At 39.4% G+C, this 23,855-nt stretch overlaps 1 protein-coding gene across 2 annotated transcripts in view; it reads left to right on the top strand.

Moving 5' to 3' along the window:
• mtrr.L (5-methyltetrahydrofolate-homocysteine methyltransferase reductase L homeolog) overlaps positions 1–23,855 on the top strand; it is a 148,746-nt gene that overhangs the window by 52,168 nt on the left and 72,723 nt on the right. For both annotated transcript variants that reach the window (XM_041566211.1, XM_041566210.1), the window contains exons 4-8: positions 2,724–2,877; positions 9,405–9,522; positions 10,524–10,848; positions 11,736–11,858; positions 17,008–17,161. In XM_041566211.1, the coding sequence (XP_041422145.1) occupies positions 2,724–2,877; positions 9,405–9,522; positions 10,524–10,848; positions 11,736–11,858; positions 17,008–17,161 (874 nt within the window). The remainder of the gene's footprint in view (positions 1–2,723; positions 2,878–9,404; positions 9,523–10,523; positions 10,849–11,735; positions 11,859–17,007; positions 17,162–23,855) is intronic.

Raw genomic sequence — 23,855 nt, 5'->3', positions numbered from 1 at the left:
TCTCCAGACGAACAGCCGCATCCGAGGTGCGTATGTTTGCTCAGTTTTGGCCCATGAACTCTCTTTGTGGTAGCGTTACCGGTCCCCGTGCTCCAGCTCCATTTTGCACAGGTGTTTGCAGGGATTTCAGGGTTTAAGGCAAGGTTTGGTGCGGAGCTCAGTTAACTGCGTGCGTTCAGACCAGTGGTCAGACCACGCCCACTGATTTGAGTTTTTTACATTCAAATGTGTTTTCTTAAATGCAAACACATTTGAGTTGTGAGTTCATTCGAGGCATAATAAAACTCTAAAACTCTACCTTTGATAAATAACACCCTAAATGTAAATAAAATATGTTTACTTTTTAATTTCACTGGTCCCTTCAAAGCTAAATACAAAGTATTTAGCCTTTACTTTAACTGAGGATATATTTGGTGAGAGTTTGTAAATTAAATTGTAAACTGGCATGTCTATAAGTGTGCTTAAGAAGATGGTAGTCCACAGCTGATTCCACCGATGGAATATTTTGAGTGGTGGCCCCATTTACTTTTGGCCAGTATATCATAACTATCTCTCCATTTTTTTGAATGTAAGTCAAAAGTAGTATCAAACAGAATGTCTAGTTCTAGCTATAGTTATGATTTGTTACCTTAGGAGGTAATATGGTCTTTCTGGACAGCATTTCCACCTGTTTAAGCCTTATTTACTAGTCCTGTTCAAGTTTTTTTTTTATTTCTGCTGTCTCTACATTTGATTTTCATTAGTGGAAAAAATTGCTTAGCCCACTTAATTTATCTTAGTCCCAGGTTGTTGAAAATTGTTAATGCAAGCTTATTCCGCCTTTAGTTCTTTTGGATAAACACCTGTTGCTTTGGAATGAGATGTTGGACTGACAGGTGTCTGGATAGTTTTGGCTGTATTGTGTGATTATTAATTGTTGTGTATGCAACCAAGATTGTGGAAAATGTTGAAAATCAAGACTCATTTATGTACACCCAGAAAACGAAGATGTATGCAATAATTGGATTTCTATTTTGGCAATATGTTTTTATTTATGTAAAAATGTAGCATTGTTTAGAAATGTAATATTGAAGATTCAAACATAAAAAACATACTTTTAGAGGATCAGCTTAATGGAAAACTAAAGTTTAAATCACTGTGGGGTATTAAAATGTTAGGCACCCCCCAGTGATTATAATGCCTTACATGATCCCCCAGGCCGGTGCTACTGTTCACTTAGGATTGATATGTGGTTTCCACGAAAATTCAAGTTTTTAAGGTTATTTTTTTGGTCAAAAATCACATTTTCGGGTTATAATAAAAACCTACAATTTTTTTTAGATTTTTCCCCAACACTGGAAATAGCTTGAATCCGAAAATACACAATCTAAAACATGTCAAGGTCTGTAGGAGTCAATGGCAGAGGTCCCTTGAACCATTTGAAGATGTTAATAGCCTTCATGATGTTCTTTTTTTTCCGGAGGGTTTTGTCTGATTCCAGTTTGCGGGTTGTTAACCCCGAACTCACTGATTCGAGTTTTTGCAATTCGAGTTTTTGCAGTTTTTGTTAAATTAGAAACCAGTTGAGTTGTAAGTTCATTTGAAGTTTAAGAAACTCTAAAATTCAACCTTTGATAAATAACACCCATAAAGTCAACCCCAAAATAAATATTTGTCTAATAAAAGAATACATCATTCTAAGCAACTTTCCAATATACATTTTTTAAAATGTTCAGTGCTTTTAAAGCTATCTGTATAAACATTTTATAAAACTGTATAAACATTTTATAAATAGTGAATAAAGTACCCCCTATTGTAAAATATAAGGATATTATAAGTTACAGAGGAGTTTCATGACCATATAAAAATACGAGGTCGAAGGCCGAGTGTTTTTATACAGGTCATGGAACTCCAAGGTAACTTCTAATATCCTCATATTTTGCAACTGGTGATACTTTATTTATTATAATACACAAGTCTCAGTGCGTCTTGTGACAGAAATGACATCAGAACTCACCGTTTATAACTGATGACATCAGAACTCACCATTTATAAGGATATAATTTACAAGATATTTACAAGATATTCATGGCTTTTGTGTATTCTAACTGTATAAACTCATGGTTGTTACTTAGTAATTAATTTATATTGCATAGTTGCTTAGAATTATGTTTTCTTTTAATTGGCAAAACATTATTTTTGGGTTAAACTGCATGGGTCCTGCGTATTTCTGTAGAAGATCATTGTCTCTATTAGCATCTTCCATCTTGTTATAGTTCTAGTCCAAGCAGGCACATGCACATTAGTGTGAAAGCGAAGGCAGGTACCATGGTATCTGGACAACACATTTGGTATTGTTACATAAGGACAAAAAAAGGAGAGTTTTAAAATGTATTATAGTTTCTGTCACCCTAGTGAAAATCTTTAACAGAAATTTTTTTTTCATAATGGTGGTGAATTGAGGTAAAACTGATCTGACTGAACAGGAATCAAAGATAAAGTCCACCCTACATCCAAAATTAACCAAGCTAAATCAAGCCGGCCTAAATTATGAACCAATGTTGCTTTTTTTCTTGTAGACAAAATAAGTTTTTCTAATTGATACAATAAAATTATCAAATTTGCAGCTCCATTTGCACTTCTCAATACTGTCTTTCTTGGTTAGCTGATTTTGGATTTATTTTGTTCCTCTGCATAAAAATTATATTTTGCATAAGTTGACATTATATTGTATGTTTTTGCAGTTTAACTTGGAAACAGAAAAAGATCCTGTGGTTGTTGTTATATCTACTACTGGTACTGGGGACCCTCCAGATGATGCTATTAAGTTTATAAAGAAGATTCAATGTAAAGAGCTTCCTGGTGATTATTTTGCAAATCTGAAATATGCTATATTAGGTAAGTAACCACCTACTGTGGTTTTTTGAGCATTGAAAGGATCAGTGGTTATTTCATCAGCACCACTCAGTGGCAGCATTAAAAAAGGTTTTGTCACCCAGTTATACCTATTGCATGTTTGTGTTGTAACTGAGAGAGCGGCTAATCAACTTTCAGCCATGATTAGGGACAGTGCATCAGCCCATTATTAATAAAAACAATTGCATCCACTTGGGTACACACAGATGTGCATTGCTAAATGTTTCAGTGTACATTTTCAGTTTGAAATCTGTCATTGTGTATAGTGAGAAACCAATGCCTTTGCTATAAATGTACACACAGTTAGGGGCACATTTACTATGGGTCGAATATCGAGGGTTAATTAACCCTCGATTTTCGACCTTCGAGGTTAAATCCTTCGACTTCGAATATCGAAGTCGAATGATTTACCGCAGTTCGTTCAAACAATTATAATCCATCGATTGAATGATTTTCCTTCGATCAGAAATTGCTAGGAAAGCCTATTGGGACCTTCCCCATCGGCTAACATTGGTGCTCGGTAGGTTTTAGGTGGTGAAGTAGGTGGTCGAAGTTCTTTTTAAAGAGACAGTACTTTGACTAACGAATGGTCGAAAAGTCGAACGATTTTTAGTTTGAATCGTTCGATTCGAAGTCGAAGGTCGTAGTAGCCTGTTCGATGGTCGACGAAGTAGCCAAAAAAATACTTCGAGATTCGAAGTATTTTTTATTCTAATCCTTCACTCGAGCTAAGTAAATGTGCCCCTTAGTATTGGATGGTGCTGGCATTTTCTTCACTTGTATTTTTCTAACCCAGAAAATGCATGTTTTTAATGATAGTGTCCACCTAAGGTTGCTTCAACTGTATTTACACATTTCAGATGCTGGTGTCATGTATGTTCTGTGCAGACAGGAACTGGGGAGCCCTCAGTGTAGTAAATTTTCTTTATTATTGCACTACATGTTTCGGACAGCAAGGTCCTTCATCGGGTGCATGTTACAAACAATACAATTAGTGTGACCTTTTAACCCTGTTCACCTCCCATAAGCCCCAAGTGTTTCCTCACTCCATCTTGTGGCCAGAGGAAAAATTACAAGAATTTATTCCATATGGATACTATTGTATACAATTAAAATATATCTACTTCAATACACCACAATGTAGCAACTACTTTCACAATGTTTCTTATATGTATAAATAAATCATTTACTTCTTGTAGTAAGTTTCTTTTTTTAGTCTCTCAATATATTTTTTGTTTGTGTTGAAGATTTTTCATACTGCAATAAATGTATAATTAATTAGCATTTTTACTCTGAACCATTTTTACATTTCACAGTGATTAACCACACAGCAATTATGTAAAGTATTTGCAAAAAAAACATTTAAGGCTCCATGCCTCATTCATACCTCTTAGTTCTATAGTATTCAGTTTGTCTATCCATTTTGCTTCACATCTCAATAGACAAGTTTTTTCTGTGAAAGTGGATAAACTAGGAATTTTTTCTTCATATGTTCTGTGCAGTATTTCACGGTACTCGGATAGTAGGTTGTTCCAAGCATCCAGAAGAACTTGTCACAGTTCTTCAGCCATCTTACTTAAAGGGGAACTCCACGAAAACATAACTTAAGCTTTTTTTCCAGGTATCCAGGGATACCTGGAAAGAAGGTGGCACGGAATTTGTAAAATAATAAAACATGGTAGTTGGATTTACTGGGGGCTGCCTAACATACTGGGAGACAAAAAGCTTGTTTTCTTTATTTGAGTTCTAACATATGTACACCGGCAGTTTCAGAACACTTCACACATCCATTCATGCAACTCTCACAAGTAACACCTCTTTCTAGGAGTTGCATGACACATTGGATAATCCTATCACAGTAACTACACAGAATCTACACCTCTGTGAATTTCTTCAGATGTCACCTCTTTGAAGAGTTACAATGTGCCATTGTGATTGGTTTAGGGGAAGAGTTCATATGCTGAGAATTTCACACACCAGTCAGTTGAACTGAAGAAGCTGCTCGGATGAGTAGTGAAACGTCTTCATTTATTACTCAGCAAGTCCAGTTGTTTTTAGATTTACCTATACTAGATATACCATGACCTGGATGAAGGAAAATCTTCATAGTCATACACCCATTACACTAATACAGACGTGCACACACATACATTTTTGTGGGATCAGGGGGTTACACAAACTCACAACATGCACACACACACAGGCACATAACACTCAATTTGCCAAGTGTAGACAATTTTGTGGCTTTTTTTTTTTTTTTACTTCTTTATGTATTCACTTATTGGGCTATACCTTTTGTATGTTATTTTGGTGATTATATTACAATTTGCTGCATTTTTAGCCATTTTATTGCATTTTCAGCTCTGCATAGATGTTGTTCGCTTGCAGCGTTTTCATTGGTTTTCATTATTTATTGGTTTTCATTATTTATTGGTTTTTAATTATTCGCCTTTTTCTGACTCTTTCCAACTTTCACTGGGGGTCACTGATCCCATTTTAAAACAAATGCTGTGTATGGCTACAAATGTATTGCTACTTTTTATTACTACTATTTCTTTTCATGCCTCTCCTATTCATATTCTAGTATTTTATTCAGATGAATGCATAGTCGCTAGGGTAATTTATACCCTAGCAACCAGATTGCATAGTAATTTACTCCACTTTCAACAAAATAGATAACAGTGGTACGTCTTTCATTTCCCAGGAACATCTGAGTACTGGAGTGTTTTCTGAACAAAGATTTTTAGTGAAGCAGTATTCAGTTGTATAGAATTAAATCAAATCTGAAAAACTGGCTGCACAAAAATGTGGGTACCTTGTAATTTTGCTAATTTGAATACATGTAACAGCTCAATACTGATTACTGGCAACACCGAATTGGTTGGATTAGTTTGTTAAGCCTTGAACTTCATAAGCAAGTGTGTCCAATCATGAGAAAAGGTATTTAAGGTGGCCAATTGCAAATTGTGCTTCTGTTTGACTCTCCTCTTAAGAGTGACGGAATGGGATCCTCAAAGCAACTCTCAAAAAATCTGAAAACAAAGATTGTTCAGTATCATGGTTTAGGGGAAGGCTACAAAAAACTAATTCAGAGGTTTAAACTGTCAGTTTCAACTATAAGGAATGTAATCAGGAAATGGAAGGCCACAGGCACAGTTGCTGTGAAACCCAGGTCTGGCAGACCATGAAGAATACAGGAGCGGCATATGTGGAGGATTGTGATTACAAACAACCCAAAGATAACCTCCAAAGACCTGCAAGAACATCTTGCTGCAGATGGTGTATCTGTATATCGTTCTACAATTTGCACAAATAACATCTGTATGGCAGGGTGATGAGAAATAAGCTCTTTCTGCACTCAGAGTCTCTTGTTGTATGCAAAAGCTCATTTAGACAAGCCACAGTCAAAGGGGTTTGGACTGATAAGACAAAAATTTAGTTATTTGGTCAGAACTAAAAGCGATTGTATGGCGGAAGAAGAACACTGCATTCCAAGAAAAGCACCTGCTACCTACTGTCAGGTTACTTCATGCTGTGGTGCTGTGTGGCTAGTTCAGGGACTAGAGCCCTTGTTAAAGTCGAGGGTCGGAAGAATTCAACCCAATATCCACAAATTCTTCATTATAATATTCAAGCAACAGTCATAAAGTTGAAGTTACGCAGGGGTTGGATATTCCAACAAGATAATGACCCTAAACACACTCCAGAATCCAGACACTCATTAAAAGCTATAGGAGGCATCTAGAGACTGTTACATTTGTAAAAGGAGGCTCAACTAAGTATTTATGTAATATCTCTGTTGGGGTGCACAAATGTTTGCAGCTGTCTAATTTTGGTATTTTACAGCTCATGGGGGCAAATTCACTAACCTCTAGAAATTCGCCAGCGACGGCTTTGCTCACATTGCCACACTTCGCCAGGTGAAAATTCGCCAGAACAATGCTAATTCACTAAAATGCAAAGTTGCGTCCAGGGAGTGGAACGATGGCAAAGTTTCGCTACCGTTAATTTGGCAAGCAAACTGAAGTTGCGCTAGCGTTGGCTAATTTGCATATGGCGGGAAGTTAAATTTCAATTGACGTATATGTAACCTAAATAAAAGACAATACAGTTGTTATATTGCCCTACACATGAGCCCAGTGTATAGTTTATGTGCCATATGTTAGGAAATGTAGGGGGGGAAGCGGGGTACCCTAAAAAAAATTAACTATCTTTTGCAGCCTATCACCCTGAAAATTATAAGTCGCCAGCGTTTTTTGGGACTTAGAAAATTTTCAACATTTTTTTTGAGGAACTCCTGTCTACTCTATTGCACTTGGTCTTGTCTGAGGTGGTGAAGGCAAGTCTGGCGCAAGAGGTAACGTTCATTAAAATCCGCATCTTAGTGAATTTGCGGAGTTACGTCCATTCGCCAGACCGAAAATTCACCCAGCGTTAGAGTGCGAAGTAGCGCTACAGTCTATCTCCTTCGCTAGCGAATTTACGGCAGCGTTGGCCACTTTGCCCTTTAGTAAATTTGCCCCATGGTGTGGAAGAAGTTTCTATTCACACAGTTTCTATTCCCTACTCATGGTAGCATTGCTGGTAAGCAAATAGACTCAAAGTTGCACCAAATCACCTCCACAGCTGCCAGCACTCCCAGGGACATTTGTGCCAACATATATGCTTTACTTTGTAGTTTGTACAAACAACAATGCATATATGTTATATTGCATTGTTCATTGCAATCCATTTATTCTATTTTCTGTTATTTGTTACACTTTCACCTATTTCCCTTGCCATTAAGTAAAATGGACAGACTTCAGTTCTCAATCTCTTTATTGGAGTGTGGGGAGGTTTAGCTGCATGTCGAACTACACATTACCCCAGGGTTAAACGTAGGGAGGACAGAGCACCTCTGCTGAAGGATTCAGCTGCCTAAACTGTTGGATCTGCACAAGCTAACAGCACTGCTTGCATTGTCCTGAATTTTAGCGAGTGGATAATCAAAACTGCCTATACTGCCTCCCAATAATTTAAGGTTGTTTGGGCATTTCTCTGATAGCTCAAATACACTAAAAAAACTGCCCCATGTGCCATTAGCCTCAGTTAACTTGAAAAGCAAAGGATATAAATAAAATATACACACAGTAAATAATGATACTTTGATTTCTCTGAATAATTACTCCAGATCCTAATTTCATTGTACAGTGAGAGGCAGAAGTTGTGGCACTCCATATACCTTAAATACTGAGAGAAACAGGGTAGTGGCACCACAAATACATTATATACAATGTAGGTACCCATCATGTACTCATAAAGAGGATCATCGTAACAGAGGCCACCTGTTCAGACTAGAAGAAAAGAACTTTCATTTGAAGCAACGTAGGTGGTTCTTTACAGTGAGGTTGTGGAATGCACGGGTGATGTTGTGATGGCTAATTCTGTTAATGCCTTTAGGAGTGGCTTGGATGTAATTTAACTATGTAATGTGAAGCAGTGTTAACTTTTGCCCCAAATATGTAGAATACCATGAGAGGCAATGTTTTCTGACACCCCAGACCAGAGCCAGGTTAAGACTAAATGGGGCCCTAGTTAAGGTAGTGTTTTTGGGGCAACTCATCCACTGGGCCCCAAATTAAAAAAAATGTGTAAATGTCCTTCCAATAGCACAGCAACAAATTTTGACCATGTCCACTTTTTGACCACACGGCCAAATACCATATTAATTTTACGAAAATACACCCTTTTCCATGTTTGGAATGGCAGCATTAGAAAGTGTACCAGAAGACAGACACAGAGGAACCAACCATTTTATGAAATATTGTGGTCCTAAGCATTCTATGACACACTGTTGCACTTGCATTTCATGACAGCAAGATCACTGCAGAAATGGCCAATGAGCACTCTCTTAACCCCAGATTCGCCAGTAAGTTTCTGCCACAGGACCAACAGATGTAGACCAAATAGTCTCACATTCTATTTTCTAGGTGTATTAAAGGACAAGGAAAGTCTAAAATAGAATAAGGCTAGATATCCTGTATTTTGTATACTAAACATGAGCATGACCTTACTGCAACACAAAGCCTAATCAAACAAATGATTTATGCTTTCAAAGTTAGCCACAGGGGCTGTCATCTTGTAACTTTGTTAAACCTCTTTCCCTGACCCTGCACATGCTCAATGTGGTCTGGGCTGCTTAGGGATCATCATAAACAAAGCTGCATGGCTGGTAAGTAAGGCGGGGGCTCCCCCTGCTGTTCATAAGTATGATTGTTTCCCAGCTCAGCAGTTAGGGACCATCTGACAATTCCTATCCACAGCAGTAAATGAAGGGAGAATTTCACTGCATACAGTCAGGTTTCTTATAAAAATGGCACACATTTTTTAATCAAAGTATATTGGAGATAGGTTTCTTTTTCATAAAATGGGATTTTATTTTTTTGCCTTTCCTTGTCCTTTAAAAAAAGTAAATATGTAGCAAAACCCTTTTTTTTTTTTATAAGTTTAAATACTTTTATGTTTTTCAGCCCTAGGTGACTCTGAGTATACTTACTTTTGCAACGGTGGAAAAATCCTAGACAGGAGACTGCAGGAGCTGGGAGCAAAACATTTTTATGAGACTGGCTATGCTGATGATTGTGTGGGGTAAGATTGATTCTTTGCATAATTTTGCAAATAATTCTAATTCCCTAAACTTACTTATTTCCTATAGTTAGCATCTGATAGGAATGACTGAGTACTTAATGAATTCATATCATTCACCTCCTTTCTGCACTGTACAGATTATTACAGTTCTATATACCCACCACTTAGTCAACAATTTCTTTCTTTTTTTTTTTTTTTTTTGGGGCCTGCTTAACAGGGAGTCGGTACCGCCAGCCCAGTCCAACCCTGGCTGGCATGTTATATCGGCAGATTACATATTCAAATTAGACGATTCCTGAACTGACAGATATCCACCATATATAGATATCAGTCAGGATCAGCTGGCCACCACACATGTACAATTAATTGCATTAAACTTTGTTTTGTGCAATATTATGTGTATTCGAAACACAGAAAAAAATCACCATCTCTCGATCTAACTCACGGTGTGGCATTGACCAGCTGCTATAAACACCCTTGTGCCAGTGCTCAGTCTAACCCACATTCTGGAGCTGACCAGCTGCTATAAACGATAAAAAGCCAATATTTGTACACAAAGAGAGAGAGAAAAATTGCCAGCACACGGTTTGCCTTTAAAAATAATTATAACAAAAAAAGAGGTGTTAGTACCACACTTTGGCCAAAACATGTAAGCTAACATGCCACATCAGTTAAGGGGAAAAGCACCATGGTCTTATTACTCAGTCACATTGGTTAATGGGGGCTGGATTTTAAATGCACTACAAACTTAGAATACTCACGAATAGTGTAGGACTTGCCTGCTTAATGCAAGTCATATTTGAGCAGCTGCAATAGATTGTATACTTATAACTACTAAATAACCAGGTTATTCTTTATTTAAAGAATACGTAAGCATTCAGAGTGTGTATAGTCCTTTAAGTAGGAATGAAAGTGAATGTTTAATTTTTAAGTTGAACTTATATTAGCAGTGATGCTATTGTAGTTGCTGAATTTTATTTTGACTATTTCTGTTGTTACAGTTTAGAATTGGTTGTTGATCCTTGGATTGAAGGGATTTGGGCTGCATTGTGCAACAAATTTATGCACAGAACAGAGAACATTGACCGTATGAAAAACATGACCACGGAACAACCTGCTACTTGTGAAGTACCTGAAAAACTGGATTTACAGATTCAAGCAATTCATCTTGACAACTCACTATCTGAAAACACTGTGTCCGAGAGTAACAGAATTAATGAACCTTCTCTTGTGCATTCATCATCTTTACTTTCTCAGAGTAACCTGAATGTTCCTGTTCTACCGCTTCCATACCTGGACGTGTGTGTTCTTGAAAGTGAAGGACAGGTGGGATGAATTCCAAAAACATAATGTTATACTTCACATTGTTGCAGTTTTATGCTGTAAAGCTCAAACAAGGTTCTAGATTTATAACTTGCTCAAAGAAGTAAAGAGGCAGGAAGGATTTTGTCCCCCCTTTTCAGCCTTCCTTTGGATTATGTTGCAGTTTTGGAAGGAAGCTGGACAAAAGTGTTGAACAAGATGGCTGTGTGTTTTTGTTTTTTCAACCTCATCTCAGTATGCCAGTTACAAGTGGACCACTTTTAAATTGAATTAGACAAGTAAACTTTAATGTTAAAGGGGAACTGTCAAGAAAAAGACAATTTAATAAGAGCTTCATCACACTCAAATAAGAAACTTTCTAGATATAATCAGTTAACAGTTGTGTAGAGCTTTTGAAATAATTGTTACTTTTCACTATCCCCCTCTCAGTCTGTCTCTCTTCATGCAGGAGTCGGGACTTTGGTTTTGAGTGACAGATCTAATACAGTGGGCTACCTTTCCTAGCAGATTTATCAGAGCTATATCTTTAATATATTTATGGACATGAAAAGGGCAAGATTTACTGGAAATAATGTGAATTTTAATAGAATTGGTGTTGTAACTGGGAGTCTTATAGGCAAAACAGACAGACTGTCCAAAATGAAGATTTAAAAACTTTTAAACTGTGTTATTTAGAGGTATGTCTATGGACAAGACAACTGTCATGATAGCTTGACAGTCATGGAAACTGTCAGGGTCAGACTGGGCCGGTGAGACACAAAGGTAAAAACCCGGTGGGCCCCAAACACCCCGGTCAGACACTGGAAACTATATGAAACAGGTTTTAACCAGGTTTAGATTTGCAATACACATGCAGCATTATTCTTATGTCAATAGTTTTTTCTTTTTAGGGTACTGAACTTTCAATGCATTATCCAGAAGAGAAATGTTTTAATGTTTCTATAACACAAGCAAAGGAGCTGACATCTGCAGATGCAGTGAAAACTGCATTAATGCTGGAGTTGGATATTTCAGTAAGTTAACATTTTTATCTCATATATTTTGTCTGTAACTGCTTTATGCTTGCACTAATTATTACAGTGTAAGATTATACTCATATATATCCTTTATTTTAGAGATATGTTTTCTATACTTGGTTGCCAGCAGTTGTTAAAACAGGGGTTCTTAAAGGGATACTGTCATGGGGGAACATTTTTTTTCCAAAATGAATCAGTTAATAGTGCTGCTCCAGCAGAATTCTGCACTGAAATCCATTTATCAAAAGAGCAAACAGATTTTTTTATATTCAATTTTGAAATCTGACATGGGGCTAGACATTTTGTCAATTTCCCAGCTGCCCCAAGTCATGTGACTTGTGCTCTGATAAACTCCAATCACTCTTTACTGCTGTACTGCAAGTAAGGGCTATTCCACACGGGGAGATAGCCACGCGTTTGCGGTCGCGGCGACAAAGCGCCGCGCCAGTCGCCGCGACCGGCGCAGGCGACAGTTTTGTATGGGCGCCTATGTAAAAACGCCTGTGCTAACCACACGAGGCGATGCGCTTTTCAACAGTCGCCTGAAAAAGCCTGGCGAGGCCGCAACGCGTGGCTATCTCCCCGTGTGGACTAGCCCTTAGAGTGATATTACCCCCTCCCTTTCCCCCCCCAGCAGCCAAACAAAAGAACAATGGAAAGGTAACCAGATAGCAGCTCCCTAACACAAGATAACAGCTGCCTGGTAGATCTAAAAACAGCAATCAATAGTAAAAACCCATGTCCCACTGAGACACATTCAGTTACATTGAGAAGGAAAAACAGCAGCCTGCCAGAAAGCATTTCTCTCCTAAAGTGCAGGCACAAGTCACATGACTGGAGGCAGCTGGGAAATTGACAAAATGTCTAGCCCCATGTCAGATTTCAAAATTGAATATAAAAAAATCTGCTTGTTCTTTTGAGAAATGGATTTCAGTGCAGAATTCTGCTAGAGCAGCACTATTAACTGATGCATTTTGAAAAAAAAAACATGTTTTCCGATGACAGTATCCCTTAAACCTATGTGCCAGGGCCCAAAATTCGTGTGTCGAAGGAATCTGTGTAGTATCCAGAAGAAACCCACGCAGCCATGGGGCAAACTTCTTGGCTGGAGTCAAACACAGCATTCTAGCACAATCATGACAATATCCCTTTTAAAGGAACTGCAACACAAATATTGCTGTCACTTTTAAATACTTTCATTAAGATATGTATCATAAAAAGATTGCAATAGGTGATGTGGCATCTGCTTGACGGTTCAAACTGTAAGTTAATGTGTCTTCGGAATCCTACAGTGATAAATGGGCTTGTAGGGATGGTCCAGGAAGAGGGATGGGGAGGGCAGTTTCTCCCTTCCTGCCTGTCTGTCTAAATCAGGGGTCAGCAACCTTTACTATCAAAAGAGCCATATTTCCCCCTCGTCCACTAAAGAATAGTCTGGAGCCGCAAAACATATAACAGATTATAAACTTTTAAAAATTTTAACTGTTACAACAACAGAATACAACAAACAGAAGTGCAGTGTGTATGTGTAGGCCTACTGAATAGCGCTATTAAATGCTAGTGTTCTCATCTACTGAATAGCGCTATTAAATGCTAGTGTTCTCATCTATTTAATGTGACTTCTGTTTCTGAAGTTCAATGCTGATCTTCCCTCTATTGTCTTTAAGTGTGTGACCGCGGTAAGGACCAGGATGAATTATCCGTTAACTTACCCCGGTCACACACTGAAGCAGCCACCAGCAGGTGCGAGGGCTGTATAGCCGAACTTATAGGCAAAGCCGCATGACCGAGCCGCAGCAAACAGGATGAAGAGCCGCATGAGGCTCCGGAGCCTCAGGTTGCCTACCCCTGGTCTAAATGGAGCACTGGCTGAGTTTGCATGGAGAGAGAGAGGGGGAGGAAGAAGGAACCCACCACTGGCCAGCATCTTACTTACCTCATCATAAAAAGCAACCAAATTTGTCTGACATGACCTATCCTTCATAATGTCATGCTGATTGCTGCTCATAATGTCATTGACTAGGACAAAATTTTGAATGTGATCCCTTAACAAGCCTTCAAATAATTTGCCCACCACAGATGTCAAATTTACTGGCCTATAATTGCCAGGCTGAGATCTTAATCCCTTTTTAAATATTGGAATAACATCAGCTTTTCTCCAATCCACAGGCACCATACCAGATGAAAGTGAATCTGAGAAAATCAGAAATAGGGGCTGGTCTAAAACTGAACTAAGCTCTCTTAGAACCTGGAGGTGTATGCCATCAGGCCCTAAAGCCTTGTTTACATTAATTATTAAAGCTTTATGAATCATATTCTGGGTCAGCCACTGACTAGATTGAGTTGAGCCATTAGTGCAGCTATAAATTGAGCCTGGGAACCCAGACTCCTCTATTGTATACACTGATGAAAAAAACTGATTTAGCACATTTGCCTTTTATGTATCTGTTACAACCATACTGGTACCGTTATTTAATAGAGCAACACTCTCAACCTGCATCTTTTTACTATTAATATATTTAAAAAACTTTTTAGGGTTAGTTTTCACCTCCACTGCAATTAACTCTTCATTTCCTTTCTTTGCCTTCCGGATTGTTGATTTACAACATTTATTACAGTGTTTATATTCATTAAATGCAGCTTCTGCCCCAACAGATTTGTAGTTTTTAAATGACAACCATTTTTGTTCTGTGTTTTTAGCTGAAAACTGAATGCCTCAAGGACAGCCATCAAGGCACTAAAATTAGCTTTTCCAAAATTTATGGATTTTGTTGCCCCAGTATATATTTGTTTTTTGCACCAGACATTAAATGATATAACATTATGGTCACTATTACCCAGGGGTTCAATGACTTTTTGCTATAAGTTCTGGGTCATTTGAGATCACTAGATCCAATATAGCATTTTTTCTGGTATGCCATAATGTGCCATAAAATTGTCATGCAACAAGTTTATAAACGTGTTCCCATTAACTGATCTGGCAGTACTGTTGCTCCAGTCAGTATCTGGGTAATTAAAATTCCCCATTATCATTACTTTACCCAAACTAGCAGCCTTTTTCTATTTGCAACAGGAGCTTAGCCTCCTCCTCGTCACTTACATTAGGGGGTCTATAACATACACCTACAATTAATTTGCTGGACTCTTTACAATTGGTGAAGAACTCCACCCATAAGACTTCTGTCCCTCATTTTCTAACATAACCTCCTCCTTTATATAAGCTTTTAAATTCTGCCTAACAAACAGACATACCCTTCCTCCTTTTCTATTGCCTATGTCCCTCCGAAACAAAGTATAGCCACTGATATTAACTGCCCAGTCATATGACTCATTCAGCCATGTTTCGCCCACACCAATCACATCATATTTTCCCTCCAGCTCTTCCATTTTACCAGTCAGATTCCTTGTATTTGCAAACATACAATACTGGTACCATATTGAACATATGACATGTGGTCCTCCCTATCCTTAACAGTATCCAGCCAAAACTCCTCCCCCATTTTCCCTTTCTTTGCCTACTATCTCATCTAACCTGTTTTCCACTGAATCTTTTACTGAACCCTCCCCCCCATGCCTAGTTTAAAAGCTCTTCCAACCCTCTAGCCATCTTCTCTCCCAAAACAGCTGCACCATCATCATTGAGGTGCAGCCCATCCCTAGCAAAGAGCCTGTAGCCAACTGAGAAATCAGTCCAGTTCTCCAAAAACCCAAAATCCTCCTCCCTACACCAATCTCTCAGCCACGCATTAATCTCCCTACGCTCCTGCTGTCTTCTTAGCATTACTCAGGTAATATCTCTGAGAAAATTACCTTGGAAGTCCTCGCCCTCAATTTTACACCTAGTTTTTTAAAATCGTTCTTGAGGACTTCAACACCTCCTCTAATTTTGTCATTGGTACCTATGTGTACCAAGACTGCTGGGTCTTCCCCAGCCCCTCCCAATAAAGCACTGCGTATCTTGACAGCGCTATATAAATAAATGATGATGATGATCTGTCCACTCGTTCCACCACATGCCGAACCCTAGCACCAGGCAAGCAGCAGACTGTTAGACATATTTGAACCACTGCCTCCCAGGGTGTTCGAAGGTTCAGTCTGCTCCATACATGCTAGTTCAGAGTTTTCCTCCCCAGCATCTTTAGCCAAAACAGTGAATTTGCTGTTTTGGACAAGCTGTGGACCAGCCCCCCTACCCTTCAGTCCCCTACTTCCCCTCCTGATTGTCACAAACCTTCCTCCCTCATTAGCCTCCATTGCCCCTTCTCCCCCCCCCCCACTCCACTAGCCCCTGCCAGTGGTTGCTCTGCGAGCCTCCATTCCTCCGCCTTCTTTGCCGCTGCTCTCAGTGCTGCAAGTACACCCGTTTGAGTCTGCAGTTCAGATTCCAACAAAGAGTTGGGAGAGATCAGCAGCCTGACCCCTACAAAATTTAATGGTATAGTTATTTTTTTCAAAAAACACTTATGATAATAAAATTACTTTGATATTTATACTCATAAAAGTGTTTATCAAGAATATTTTGAATGTAAACTATTTGTGTTACAGTTCCTTTAAGAAACCCCACACTAATATATACATGGATATATGTATTTTCTTATTTGACATTATTTATTTAGATTATATCTTTTAAAACATACTTGAAATATGCACAGCAGCAAATGTGCTACGTAGGGTAGAGGTGTAGGGTTTTTTTTTAGTTAAAGGAGAATTTAACCCGTAGTTTAAAAAAACCATCCCCCTGGGTAGACCCCCCACCCCCCCTGGGCAAATGCCTCTATTTTTTTACTGCACAGATTCTGGCCTCATAGTTCACAGCAGCCGTCTTCTTTCTTTGGTCTTTCCTGACGTTCGGGACTGGAAATTTACTCCAACTGCGCATGCGCCGAAAATGCCGTCAATGCACAAAGATTACCGGAGAAGAAGAAGATGGCTGCCGTGAACTCTGAGGCCAGAAACTGCACAGAGTGGTGAGTACAAAATTGGGGTCATTTGCCCAGGGGGCAGGTGGGGTTGAGGGTTTTTTTTAAACTACAGGTTTAATTCTCCTTTAAGGGTTGAATTCTCCTTTAAGGACCTTAGACATGCAAGGTGATGAATGCTGTTTATTACCTGATAATATGGTATTTTTTTCCCTTCTCCCCACAAGAATACTTCATTTCAATTCCAGCCAGGTGATTCGTTTTCTATAATCTGTCCTAATCCCAGGAGAGAAGTTGAGAAGCTTCTTGAGAAACTTAATCTGTCTGAAAAAAAGTGCTGTCAGGTACTCTTGGGCATCAAACCTGGAACTAAAAAAAAGGGTAAATAGCTAGTGAATATTTCAGTTCATGATACAAACGTGTTACATAGATGTTTTGTATGTTTCCCGTTAAAACAAATTTTTGGCACATTCATCAACTGCACTAAAGGAGTAACTTTATTGAAATAGCGTACAGTGTGCAATGTACCAGCTGGCACCATGATTATATACAGGTATAGGATCCGTTATCAGGAAACCTGTTATTCAGAAAGCTCCAAATTATGGAAAGGCATCTCCTATAGATTCAATTTGAACCAAATATTTAAAACTTTTAAAAATTATTTTTATTTTATTTTTAATAATAAAACCGTACAGTGTACTTGATTCTAACTAAGATATAATGAATCCGTGTTGCAGTAAAAACTGTCCTATTAGGTTTATTTCATGTTAAAAATTATTTTTAGTAGACTTAAAGTATGCTGAGACAACAGCTTCTTAGTTCACTGCAGCTTAGGCGGCGTCCTGGGCCCCCTCCTTAAAACTAGAAATCCACTGGGCACGGGACGACTGTCCCGTTGTGCCTTCCGATGGTGGCCCTGATGAAGGGCACTCAATGCAGGACACTACCTGCTAAATATAGCAAAAAGGAATTCAGGTTCTGGAGTACACTTGAGAGATCTCTTAAGATCTCATAATCATAAACTCTGCACACTGAAAATTTTTTTGCCACCAATATGGATTCAAGATATCTTAGCTGTAATCAAGTACTAGGTACTATGATAAAGAAAAAGGAAATCATTTTTAAAAAAAAATTAAATCATTTGTGTAAAGTTGAGTCTAGGGGAGATGGCCTTCTTGTAATTCTAAACTGTCTGGATAACGGGTTTCCGGACAAGCAATCCTATAACATATATATATAATTAAATATGGTGCATTAGGGGGGCGGAGTCGCATGCCGAGCTAAGTAGCCGCACAGCCACGGTGCTCCACTAACACAGGATCCTGAGCAGCCCATTCTGGCCCCGAGTTCAGCCTGTTACTAATTCCAGGGGACTCGCCAAGTGCAGGAATACCCTCCGACCACCGCGATGGGGATAAACACCCTACGTGGCCGCTCTGAAGCAGCGGTGAGGCTGGAACAATTTGCGCACACACCTAAACAAAAAGGTGGCCGCTCCTCTTCACCCCCACCGGAATAGCAGCAATGGCCTAGACGCAACAGAGCCTCCCGCACCAACGACGCAGGATATCCTTGCAGCCATCTCCTCATGCCAATCATCCTTCACGGCAACTCTGACTACTAAGTTTGAGGAGGTCAGAGTTGAAAACTCACTCCTGAAACACGATGTGCAGGCAATCAGGGAGAGAACATGGCTGCTGGCGGAGAGGGTGGGAGGCCTGGAGGGACAATGCAGCACCAGTACCAAGGGAGTTAGTCCAGCTACATAAGATGGTTAAGCAGACCATGGACAGGATTGATGATATGGAAATCGCCAGCGGCGCTCCAATTTTAGAGTGGTTGGGCTTTCTGAGAAAAGCAAGGGCCAAAATCCAGAGCTGTTTGCAGAGCCCACCGAGTCCCCACACAAGCTCCTCCTCCAGGGGGACCACCAAGACCCTTCCTCATTAAGCTCCTCAATTACAGAGATTGTAATGCTGCATTTCAGGCCGCAAGAAGAAAGGGAGATATTTTCTTTCAGGAGGCTGGGTTTCCTTATACCCTGATTACTCAGCAGCTTTATAACATCAGTGAAGCATCGTCCTTGGAATTAAAAGGCGCCTTAGAGAAAAGGGAATCATGTACAACGTGCTGTTCCCAGCTAAGCTACGGATCATTGACGGCAGTGGCGTAACTACAGAGGAAGCAGACCCTGCGGCTGCAGGGGGGCCCAGGAAGCATAGGGGCCCCACAAGGCCCTAATTAATTAAATATTCAATAAATATTGGTAAAACAGGCCAACCTCTAGACATTTTGGGGACCTTAAAAATAATTTGCTGTGGGGCCCAGTAATTTCTAGTTACGCCACTGATTGACGGAGCCACGACTCAGATATTTGAGCAGCCCTCCGGCGCAGAGCAATGGCTAGACTCCAGGCCGCGTTCCCCCGGCAAGGACGACCTCCCCAGCACCAGCGGAGTCCAGCACACTCTCCAAGGGGTGATGATGCCTGGCAGTGAGGAAGCGATGGTGTAAGTAACTTGTTATAGAGGGTCCGAGCAGACAGATCCCTGAGTGGCTACTTTTACGGAAACCTGGGGGGAATGTGGCGGGGTCTACTGAACGATTTATCCCTACCATTTGGGAATGTCTCTCATTCACTATGGGAATGCAAGTTTATTTGATTTGAGGCATCATACCACTGAGAGGCCTTTTCCCCTTGTACAGTCCCTGATTGCCAGGGAGAACATGACTGTGACGGTTCAGCTCAGGGGTCAACTGATTGTCCGATTGGTGGACTTGGCCCTCTCTAAAGAAACAACCTTACAACTTTAAGCCGGTGTCGGTACTTCATTGGATTGGCGATAGTTGCAGTTTGGATTTCACCAATCAAGTTTGGGGGATTGATCGGTTCATAAGTCTCATCTGTGGGCTAGCACCCCGTGGAAATTGTTTAGGGATCAATGTATCTTCAGTTGGGGGAGGAGGATACCGGGTGGGAGTTGGGGTTGGTCATTGTTAAATGTATTATTATTACTCTTTCTTTCTTCTAAAGCTCTACACTTCCAAGATGAGCTCCCTAAAATGTGTACGTACTAATGTGTTGCCAGCCTGTGTGCTGTTCTATAGGATGCAAACCATACATTATGGCAGGAATTAGTCTTAAACTTATATCCTGGAATGTCAGGGGTATAAATGACAAAGTGAAGTGGCCATTAGTATTGGTTTTTTTTAGGAAATGGGAGGCAATATACTTATACTCCAGGAGACACACCTGATAGGCCAAAGGGTCCAAGCGTTGAAAAGAAGGTGGTTAAGTCATAACTTTTCATGCGGAATACTCTCTGTACTCCCAAGCAGTGGCCATCCTCGTCAGGAAAATGGCTAGAGTTGGCTAGACAAAAATGGGAGGTTCATTATACTCAAACTAAAAACTGTGCAAAAGACTCTATTGGTTAACATGTACTCCCCCCCCCCCCCCCTGGAGAGATATCTCTTTTGCAGGCCATACTATTGAAAGTAGCAGATTTAGGTGATCATCCCACCCTTTGGATGGGGGACTTTAACCCTTTAAGTGCTAGCAGACTTTCACATTTTGGTAACGCGAAATGCCAGCTGTTTTTGAAACATTTTGTGCTCTCTCACTTTAGGGGCATTTTCTGAGGGGAAACCTATAGTTTACCTAGGAAAACTATACATTGTTTTTTTCGGCCAAGCACCAATATGTCTGCCAGCCCAGCTTGCCAGTACTGCTTGGAGCCGAGCTGAGGACCCTGTTGTCACGTGACGACATGACATGTTAATCAAGTCAGGTGCACGTTAATTGTACGTTTTAGGCAGTGAGGCTGAGGCAGGCAGCAAACGTAAACCCTGCGTGCGCATTTTATTCTTTTAGGTGTGGCTTTTTCAAGCACGTTCTGTATCGATCGTGGCTGTGAGAGAGCTTCTCTTCACAGTTCAGCAGGCAGCACCTTGGCAGTGCACTCCCTGTCCTATCTGTCAACACAGACGTTACTGGCTTAATTTCACTCATTCTGCCTCCAATTGAACCCCTTGTTGCAGGCTTACAGCATCACAAAAGGCACAGGTACTGACTTTTGGTCTAAATCTAGATTCTAACTAAACAAAAATTAGAAAAAACAGAAAAAAAAAATCTTAAAATGTTCTGTGTGTTACTGTCCACCGCCCACTTTTTTTTTTGTTAAAAATTTTTTTTGGCCACCCTGGGTCCCAATTCTGGCCCATCATCTGTCCGAACCCCCAATCTGTAATACACAGGGAGTAGTGCAGGAAAGTGACACCATTATTTGGGGGTGGAGTCAGGACCGACCGGGACCGCGTGCGTGTGTGTGCAGGACCTCAAGCCCTGTTGAGATCGGCCAGGTGCACAGTGAGGACTAAGAGCTGGAGAACCGATAAGACTATTACCTAATATAAGCGACAAATCCTTGATCTGGTGAGTAGGGACAATTGCAGGGCTCCGTTTTATTTATAGATAGTGGAACAGGGATTGTGTTGAAGAGACTGCAGTGAAGCAAACCATCAATGAATTGAATGTTGCAATGGGGGTCTGGCAGGGAGGGGAATACACTGACAAGGCGATAGCAGTAGAAGCTCCACGCAATTCACCTGCCTGCTGCGTTCCACGCAGCCGTAGGGCAGTTGCACGTGTGTTGTGCTGAGCTCAGCTTCCTGCCGATCCGCTCTCCTGAACAGGCCGCCTGTGGGGGCAACTCCCTTAAATCATTTCTCTCTCTCGAGTGCAATGGTGCCCCCTCCTTACACTCAGCACCATGCAGCCCCTCTCTTAACAGAATTAGTTCAGCACAGCACCATGTGGTTAAAAAAATGCCTTTATTCAAATTCTCATGGCAGACCCGTTTAGCCCCTCACTTAACACTTGGTTCTCTCACTGTTACAGCTTGTATAGCAGTGCACTGCTACCGGCTGCTATACAAATCCCACCATGCCATTGCTTCCATGAATCTGCTTAGCTGCCTGCAACGGCATAACAATTGCAGGGCTCCGTTTTATTTATAGATAGTGGAACTGCCAGGGATCGTGTTGAAGAGACTGCAGTGCATTGAACCATCCTTGATTATATAGGCACAATAACTTGTCTCCCTTGTGAGTAAATTACTTCCACAAATAACCGATTTCTATTGAAAGTATCACACCATACAGATTTTTTATTTAGGTGTAAAGTGAAAGTCTGCCTCTATAACTAGCACACTGAAACCCTTTCCAAAGGGATCTTCCATTTTATTTTGCTAATGTGTCATTTATGCGGGGGGGGGGGGATATGATTTAGTAGTTGAGGGAGTGGCACTGGGTGAGTCTGGCACTTGCACAGTTGTCAGGTTACAGGGAACTGTGAGTGGGAAAATGATGAGATTTGGAGGTTAGGGCATCTTGGAGCAGCTTCTCACAGTGCTACTGTCAAACACAACTGGTCCTCTCAGTTTACTTTACTAATACTGTTATAGTGCCAGTGCTTATCTGTCTAGTTACTATGATTTTAAACCCTCAAGCCCCTTTATCTGTTTTCATCTGTTCTCTCTTTCTGTCTATCACCTAATAATCCTCTATCCATCTGTCATCTCTCTCTTTATCTGTCCATCTCTCTATCATCTAATAATCCTCTATCAATCTGTCATCTCTTTTTATCTGTTTCTCTTACTATCTATCATCTCTATCTATCATCTCTATCTATCTATCATCTTTCTTGCTATCTGTCTGTCTATCTATTATCTATCATCTCTTTCTATTTATCTGTCTATTTATCTATATATCATCTATTTCTATCTAACTATCAATCATCTATCTCTTTCTATCTATAGATAGATATCTAGTATCTCATCTATTTATCATCATAGATAAACAGATGATAGATACTAGATATTTATCTATAGATAGAATGATAGATAAAGATACTAGATAGATAAATAAATAGATAGAAATACTAGATAGATACACAGATAGATAGATAAATAGATAGATACTAGATAGATACTAGATAGAAATAGATAGGTGATAGATGGATAATAGACAGGTAAATAGATAGAAATAGATGATAGATAATAGACAGATAAATAGATAGAAATAGATGATAGATAATAGACAGATAAATAAATAGATGATAGATTCTATTTGTCTATTATCTATATATCATCTATCATCTTTCTATCTATAGCTGTCTATTATCTATCTATTGTCTCTATCTATTTATAGAAATAGCAAAAAACGGTTGGAGGGCGAGGCTTAATAAAATGGGTGTGGCCAATAATTGTGGGTGTGACCTAAAACATTTTTTGATGATAGATGATATATAGATAATAGACAAATAGAATCTATCATCTATCTATTTATCTGTCTATTATCTATCATCTTTCTTTCTATCTATCTGTCTATTATATATCTATCTATCATCTCTTTCTATCTAGTTACCTTTCTATTATCCATCTATCATCTATCTATTTCTATCTAGTATCTATCTATGTATCTATCTAGTATCTATCTATCTGTGTATATATCTAGTATTTCTATCTATATATTTATCTATCTAGTATCTTTATCTATTCACCATCCCTCCACTTTTTCAAACCCAATTCAAGCACTGCCCATTATATACCCCACAATTCATAGCCTACAAGCATAAAGCATCCTAAATATGAACACCAGAGGTCTACTAAACAGGTTGATGCCCAATATGCATAGATTTACCAAACTATTTTGCAGACAGAGACCCCCAAATGGATATATAACAGAAAAAAATTTCCATGGGCAAAATGAAGTAACAATGAACAGAACGAAAATGTATAAAATCACTAAAATCCAATAAAACCACAAAAAACAATTATTTTTTTTCCATTTAGTGTAATCAGTAGTTTGTTTTTTTTAATTCAATAAATTTTTATTGTTTATAACAGCATTTGTGTATAGACAGTTATTTATATCAGACAACGCTAGTAACCACGTGTCAACATTAATATGCTATAAACCATGACATCAATTGCATATTAGAACACATAATGTGTTGAAAGCAAAAAGTCTGTACCACACGGTGAAATAGCATCACAAGCGACATATGATATTG

This window comes from Xenopus laevis, chromosome 6L, assembly GCF_017654675.1.
Source record: "Xenopus laevis strain J_2021 chromosome 6L, Xenopus_laevis_v10.1, whole genome shotgun sequence".
NCBI classification, from domain to species: Eukaryota; Metazoa; Chordata; class Amphibia; order Anura; family Pipidae; genus Xenopus; species Xenopus laevis.
The sequence above is the reverse complement of the archived record's forward strand: the minus strand, read 5'-3'. Positions and strand labels throughout refer to the sequence as shown.